At 57.0% G+C, this 7,248-nt stretch overlaps 1 protein-coding gene across 1 annotated transcript; it reads right to left on the bottom strand.

The window, feature by feature from the left end:
• Nucleotides 1-1,678: 1,678 nt before the first annotated feature.
• Nucleotides 1,679-2,865, bottom strand: LOC307100303 (uncharacterized protein). Its single transcript, XM_079772685.1, has 2 exons — nt 2,320-2,865; nt 1,679-1,801 (listed from the first exon to the last, which is right to left on the bottom strand). Exons 1-2 carry the CDS (start codon nt 2,744-2,746, stop codon nt 1,776-1,778), a joined length of 453 nt encoding a protein of 150 aa, XP_079628811.1. The 5' UTR covers nt 2,747-2,865; the 3' UTR covers nt 1,679-1,775.
• Between the last annotated feature and the right edge of the window lie 4,383 nt (nt 2,866-7,248).

The following is a 7,248-nucleotide window of genomic DNA, read 5'->3' as shown; positions in this document are numbered from 1 at the left end:
GTAACCCTCTTTCATGGTAGATTGCCCCATGAACATGAGCGGTGGCGAACGCATAACGGCTGTCTGTGTAGATGTTGAGCCGCCTTCCAACTCCCAGTGTCAGGGCCTTGGTGAGGGCCACAAGGTCTGCTCTCTGGGCTGATGTCCCAGAGGGCAGGGCCTTTGCCCATACAGTGTCCGTTTCAGTGACTACAGCTGCACCCGCATACCTGCTTCCGTCCTGTACGAAGCTGCTTCAGTCCGTAAACCAGGTGACATCTGCATCAGGAAGGGGCTGGTCGGTCAGGTCCTTCCGGAGCCCATGCACTTGCTCTAGGATTCCTGCACAGTCATGTAGGGGGGCATCTAGGTTGGGGTCAGGCAGTAGGGTTGCAGGATTGAGGGCCGCACTGGGGTGGAACCGCACTCTGGGAGGGTTGAGCAGGAGGCTCTGATAATGGGTCATACGTGTGTTGCTCATCCATCTATCAGGAGGCTGTTTCAGGACTCCCTCTATGGCATGCGGGGTTGTGATCCAGACTTCCTGACCCAGGGTCAGTTTATCGGCGTCCTTGACTAAGAGCACTGTCGCCGCAATAATTCTTAGGCATGGCGGCCAGCCGGCAGGTACAGGGTCTAACTTCTTGGACAAATAAGCCACTGGGCAGCTCCAGGGGCCTAGGGTTTGAGTCAGGACCCCTTTCTCTATTCCTTTGTGTTCATCTATGAAGAGATGGAAGGGCTTCGATGTCTGGCAGGCCCAGGGCTGGAGCATTTAGGAGGGCTTTCTTTAACTGCTTAAAGGCTGTCTCCTCTCTCTCAGTCCATTCAAATGCCTTTCCCTCCTTGGTTGCCTGGCAATCTCTGCAAAACCTGGTATCCAGAGGTGGCAGTAGCCAGCCGATCCTAGGAATTCCCTTACTTCCCTTCGGGAGGTGGGGGTTGGGATTTTCAGCATAGTCTCTTTTCTGGCATCTGACAGCTGCCGCTGTCCACCCTCCAGGATGTATCCCAGGTAACTAACCCTTTCTCTGCATATCTGGGCCTTCTTCGCAGAAGTCCAGTACCCAAGGGCCCCCAGGGAGGCCAGCAGGTCCCTTGTCCCCTGCTTGCAGTCTTCAGCCGTGTCTGCTGCAATCAGGATATCGTCCACATACTGAAGGAGAGTGAGGTTGGGGTGTGTTCTCCGGTACTCACCCAGGTCCTCGTGCAGGGCCTCGTCGAAGATGGTGGGCGAGTTCTTGAACCCCTGAGGCAGCCGGGTCCATGTCAGTAGTCCGCTGTAGCCCTCTTCGAGGTCATGCCACTCGAAGGCGAACAGGGGTTGACTGCGGGGTGCCAGCGGCAAACTGAAAAAGGCATCCTTCAAATCTAACACAGTATACCAGACACGGGAGGGCGCCAGAGAGCTTAGGAGAGTGTATGGGTTGGGAACCATTGGATGTATGTCCATAACTCTTTTATTTACTTCCTGGAGGTCCTGTACTGGCTGGTAGTCATTCGTGTGGGGCTCCTTGACTGGCAGGAGGGGGGTGTTCCAGGCAGACTGGCAGGGGACCAGCACCCCTATGCCCCTCAGTCTCCGAATGTTTGGCTGAATTCCCTTCCGGGCTTCCTGAGGCATGGAGTACTATTTGACTCTCACCGGGCCTTCCCCTAGTTTTAAATCTCCCAGGACTGGGGCCCTGTGGGCGCCGAGCCCCACTCCCCCTGTCTCCGCCCAAGCCGTGGGGAACTTCTGCAGCCATTCGTCCATGCTGTCCTCTACTGGAGAGGCTTTTTGGTGAAGCTGGTACTCATCCTCCAGCCTCATGGTCAGGACCTGAATGGGGTGGCCCTCGCCATCAGTAACCTGAGGCCCCCCTTGTCTGAAAGTTATTTGAGCTCCGATCTTAGTGAGCAAGTCTTGTCCTAACAGTGGGTAGGGGCATTCCAGAATTACCATAAAAGAGTGGGATACCCGGCCCGTCCCTAAATCCACCATTCTTTGGGTAGTCCATGAATACTGGCTCATACCAGTTGCCCCTTGCACCCAAGACTTCTTATTTGCTAATTTTCCTTGAGGCGTACGGAGGACCGAGTGTTGCGCTCCAGTGTCGACAAGGAAGTCAATAGGGGTCCCCTCCACTCTAAGAGTTACCCTGGGCTTGGAGAGGGGGTCTGAACCCCGACTCCCCTAATCACTCAGTTCATCCAGCTCCAGAACCTTCACTCGATCCGCTTCGCCTCCCTTTTTGCTGGCCCTCTTCGGACACTCTTGTTTCCAGTGCCCCATCTCCCTACAGTAAGCACACTGATCTTTCTGCAGCTTCCGCCTCCTGCCCCGGGCGGTCTCCTTACCGTCTTCCTGGCTGCTGGCGAGTCCGCAGAGACGGCGATTCCATTCCTCGGGAGAGTCCGCGGTGGTGGCGAGCAGGATCTTAGCTAGGTCTCGGGTTTGTTTGCTGCTAGCAGCCGCCACAACGCCAGCCTGCCTTTCTTCCGGGGGCTCTCTGTTATTGTACACCTTCTCGGCTACCTCCAGCAGGTCCTTTAAACTCTTCTCCCCTAGCCTATCTACCTTCTGCAGTTTCCTTCTAATATCTGTGGCCGATTGGTTTACAAAGGCCATGACCACAGCCACCCTGTTATTGGGAGCTTCTGGATCCATGGGGGTGTAGGTACGGAATGGCTCCATGATCCGCTCCAGAAAGGCAGCCGGGGACTCATCCCTTTCCTGTTGAACAGTCCCTACCTTGGCCAGATGAGTCGGCTTCCTAGCAGCCATGCGGAGACCCCCATTAGAGTCTGGCGGTAGACCCGGAGCCTCTCCTTACCTTCTGCCATGTTGAAATCCCATTCAGGCCTAGTCAGGGGAAAGGAAGCATCTATTAGGGCTGTGTTGGTGGTGGGATTTCTATCCATGCCCGGAACTAATTTCCGGGCTTCATTGAGGATCCTCTCCCTCTCCTCGGTGGTGAATAGAACCTGCAAAAGCTGCTGACAGTCATCCCAAATCGGCTGATGGGTGAAAAGGACAGAGTCTAACAAGTCAATAAGCCCTGCCGGCTTCTCGGAGAACTTAGGATTCTGAGCCTTCCCGTTGTACAGGTCACTAGAGGCGAAGGGCCAATAGTGAAAGGGCTGATTTCCCTCCGCATCTGGGGGCCCTGCCGCTCATAAAGGCAGAGCCTTTACCGTGGAGTCCGCGGCCAGAATGAACAATTCCCTCTGAGCCCTCTGTCTGGTGAGGGGCGGGCTCCCCGCAGGAACCAGAACCACTCCCCTCTCCACCGCCAGAACCCCTCCCCTCTCCACCGCGGAACTCCGTCTGCCTCTCCCAGTGGTGGAGGAACGCCCCCTTGTGAGCTCCTAGGGGGCTGGTATGGTGGAGGAAAGATTAATTTCTCTTCAGTTCTCCCCTGCAAGACGGGGTAGAGGGGTGCTGAAGGTGGGGTGAGGTCCTTCTTCTCCTTTACCTTCTCCGTTTCCTGTAAGGCTAGTATGGGTTTCGGCTCTGGGGGGTGTGGGGACAGAAAGGGCTTAAGCCAGGAGGGCGGATCTTCCACGAGGCCCTGCCAAGTAATAATGTAAGGAAATTGATTGGGATGTCCCTTCTTGGGCTGAGAGACGATGTCCCTCACCCGGTGGATGGTGGGGAGGTCGAAGGTCCCCTCCGGCGGCCACCCGACACTAAAAGTCGGCCACTCCCTAGAACAAAAAGTTTGCCGCCGGCCCTTCCGGACCTCCACACTGAGGTTGCTAGCTCTTCCCTTAACCTCCTTGAAATGATCAATCATAATGCTTAAAGGAGTGGTTTGAGTCTGTCCCATAGCGTCTGTCAAGAGAGTCCACAAAACAAAACAAAAACAAATCAACACAAACAGAGGATCCTTAAGACAAGCCTTCCAACGCCAGTCCGTTGGAACAAAACCGAAAGTGCGGACGATGGCCTTACGCCGACCAGCGGGAGCGACCCACCTCGTCCCAGAGGCTTGAGGGGAATACACGTCCCTTGCAAGGGGAATACATGTCCCTCCTGAAGGAGGATCGAGACGTCTCCCGATTCCTCCCGCCTGTGGTCCTCCAGCACGTTCGCCTAGACCACTTGGGGCACTGCCAGAAATTCAGATTTGAGCTCACAACAAGAGACAAAAGACAAAACAGACACCTACCGTGGCCAGTCAGGTTCTCCGGGTTTGGGGTCCCTCGGGGGGCTTGGGGATCCCAGGCGGGCCCCCAAATGTTCTGCCCAGTGTTCAGAATCCCCAAAAACCCACCAGGAAGGAGCCCAGGCCCGCTGTAAATGCAAGAGAACCTTTATTCGTGCTAGCACGAGCCCTCGTCCCCAGCAATCACGGAGAGAGAGCTTTTCTTGGGAGCACAAAGGCTTTAAAGGGGGTCCAAAGCAGTGGGCAGGGGAGCATTTGTGGCCCCCATCGATTGGTCAGGGGGCAGGATGAGGGGTTGAGTTACACAGGGGCACTGGGCAGTTTGCCTAAAGTAGACTGTGTCCAGCCCCGCCCTTCGGGTGCGCGCGCGGCGGCCCCGGGGCCGGCTCCGCGGGGAGCGCACGTGCTGGCGCCTGGCGGAGGAGCAGGAGGCGGGAGCGGGGCCGCGGGAGGAGGGGAGGCGCCGGGGGCGGTGGTTACTATGGCGGAGTCGGCCGGAGCCTCCCCATTCTTCCCCCTTGTCGTCCTCCTGCTCGCCTTTAAAAAAAATAAAATAAAAAAAAATAAAGTAGACTGTGTCCACTTCTCTACATTCCTATTGGCAGGTATGTGCAACTGAAACATTCTCGCAGTTTACAGGGAGGGGCAGCACGGTGGGTACAGAACAAAAGTAACAAAAAAGGACTTCATGGGATCAATTTAGTTTGGCTCTATCACCTACAGTCTGCAGGCTGACGCACTATCCACTTAGCCAAACCAGCTAGGGCTGCATTCCCTTCTTTCCACGGCAGTTTCTAGGTTCCTAGGCATCGCTTGTGGGTACTGAGAGCAGTGTCAGTGCCTCCCAGGTTCCTGGCAGGGAGCTGAGAGCAGAGTCAATACCTCCCGGGGACCCATTTGGGTGCTGAGAGCAGAACACAGTGCCTCCCGGGCTCCAGGCAGGGTGCTGAGAGCAGAGTCAATACCTCCCGGGGAACCATTTGGGTACTGAGAGCAGAGCGCAGTGCCTCCGGGGCTCCAGGCAGGGTGCTGAGAGCAGAGTACGGTGCCAGCCGGGCTCCCGGCAGGGTGCTGAGAGCAGAGTCAATACCTCCCGGGCACCCGTTTGGGTGCTGAGAGCAGAGCGCAGTGCCTGCCGGGCTCCCGGCAGGGTGCTGAGAGCAGAGTCAGTTCCTTCCGGGCTCCCGGTTGGGTGCTGAGAGTAGAGTGAGTGCCTCCCGGGCTCTCGGGAGGGTGCTGATAGCAGTGTCAGTGCCTCCTGAGCTCCTGGCAGGGTGCTGAGAGCAGAGTCAATGCTTCCCAGGCTCCAGGCAGTGTGCAGAGAGCAGAGCACGGTGGCTGCGGGGCTTCCGGCAGGATGCTGAGAGCAATGTCAGTGCCTCCCGGACTCCCAGTTGAGTGCTGAGAGCAGACCACAGTGCCCATCGGGCTCCCGGGAGGGTGCTGAGAGCAGTATCTGTGCCTCCCTGGCTCCCAGCGGGGTGCTCAGAGCAGAGTCAATACCTCCCGGACTCCTGGTTGGGTGCTGAGAGCAGAGTCAGTGTCTCCTGGACTCCCGGCAGGGTGCTGAGGGCAGAGCATGGTGCATCACGAGCTCTTTGCAGGGTGCAGAGAGCTGAGTCTTTGATTTCCAGGCTCCCATTTGGGTGCTGAGAGCTGAGTCAGTGCCTCCCGGTTCCCGACATGGTGCTGAGAGCCCAGCACAGTGCCTCTTGGGCTCCTGGCAGTGTGCTGAGAGCAGAGTCAGTGCATCCCAGGCTCTCGGGAGGGTGCTGATAACAGTGTCAGTGCCTCCTGGGCTCCCGTTTCGGTGCTGAGAGCAGAGCACGGTGCATCCCGGGCTCTCGGGAGGGTGCTGATAACAGTGTCAGTGCCTCCTGGGCTCCCGGCAGGGTGCTGAGAGCAGAGTCAGTGCATCCCAGGCTCCCGGTTGGGGGCTGAGAGCAGAGCACATTGCCTCCAGGGCTCTCGGCAGGGTGCTGAGAGTAGAGTCAGTGACTTCTGGGCCCCCATTGGGTGCTGAGAGCAGAGCACAGCCCCTCCTGGGTTCCTGGTAGGGAGCTGAGAGCAGTGTCAGTGCCTCCCATGCTCCCGTTTCGGTGCTGAGGGCAGATCACGGTGCCTCCCGGGCTCCCGGCAGGGTGCTGAGAGCAGAGCACAGTGTCTCCCGAGTTCCTGGCATGATGCTGAGAGCAGAGTCAGTGCTTCCCGGGCACCCATCAGGGTGCTGAGAGCAGTTGAGTGCCTCCCCGGCTCCAGGCAGGGTGCTGAGAGCAGAGCACAGTGCTTACCAGGATCCCGTCAGGGTGCTTAGAACAGAGCACGGTTCCTCCTGGGCTTTTGGCAGGGTGCTGAGAGCAGAGTCAGTGTGACCCGAGCACTCGTTTGGGTGCTGAGAGCAGATCACAGTGCCTCCCGGGGTTCTGGCAGGGTGCTGAGATCAGAGTCAGTGCATTCACAGCTCCTGGGAGAGTGCTGAGAGCAGAGTCAGAGCCTCCCGGGCTCTCGGCAGGGTGCTGAGAGCAGAGTCAGAGCCTCCCGGGCTCAAGGCTGCAGTCCTTATGGGAGCAGAACTCCAGCAGGTTTGCTGCTTTCCCTGGCAGTTCACATCGGGGCCTCCTGCATCACGGCATCCACTTGTGACCGTGTCCCACATCCACCCTACATGTCCTAGGTGATTTCTGGCTGAAAAAAAAAATACAACTTTGACATCTTGCCTGGCCTTAGAATCATGAACACTGGAGCTGAAAGGAATATTACAGAGCATCTGAGCCTGTCACTCCCGGCACCAGTTCACACACATATGACCTCAAAATTGTCTGGGACATGAGAAAAACACAGATCCCTGATTGCTGTCACCAAGATTCGGACCCAGTAGGTTTGAGTGGACGCAGGAATCTGTATTTTCACAGGCAAAGCACAGTGGCTTTTCAGGGGAGTGAAACTAAGCTGTATGAAATTATATAGGCGGATCCATTTGTCCAGAGGGAGAGAGTGACCCCTAATGGAAACCATGGACTTGGGGTGGTGATGACATGTCAATGTTGTCAATTGCAACTAATGTACCACTTTGGTGGGGGATGTTGATACTGGGGGAGGCTGTACATGTGGGGGTGGG

Source organism: Cnephaeus nilssonii, assembly GCF_951640355.1.
Source record: "Cnephaeus nilssonii genome assembly, chromosome: 5".
Taxonomy (NCBI): Eukaryota; Metazoa; Chordata; class Mammalia; order Chiroptera; family Vespertilionidae; genus Cnephaeus; species Cnephaeus nilssonii.
The sequence above is the reverse complement of the archived record's forward strand: the minus strand, read 5'-3'. Positions and strand labels throughout refer to the sequence as shown.

Bases quoted from the DNA above. Each gene is read 5' to 3' on its own strand.
- LOC307100303 (XM_079772685.1), bottom strand. From the start codon at position 2,746: ATGGCTGCTAGGAAGCCGACTCATCTGGCCAAGGTAGGGACTGTTCAA. The intron at 1,802-2,319 runs GTAAGGAGACCG...CACCCCATTCAG, and splicing joins CGCCAGCAGCCAGGAAGACG to GTCCTGACCATGAGGCTGGA.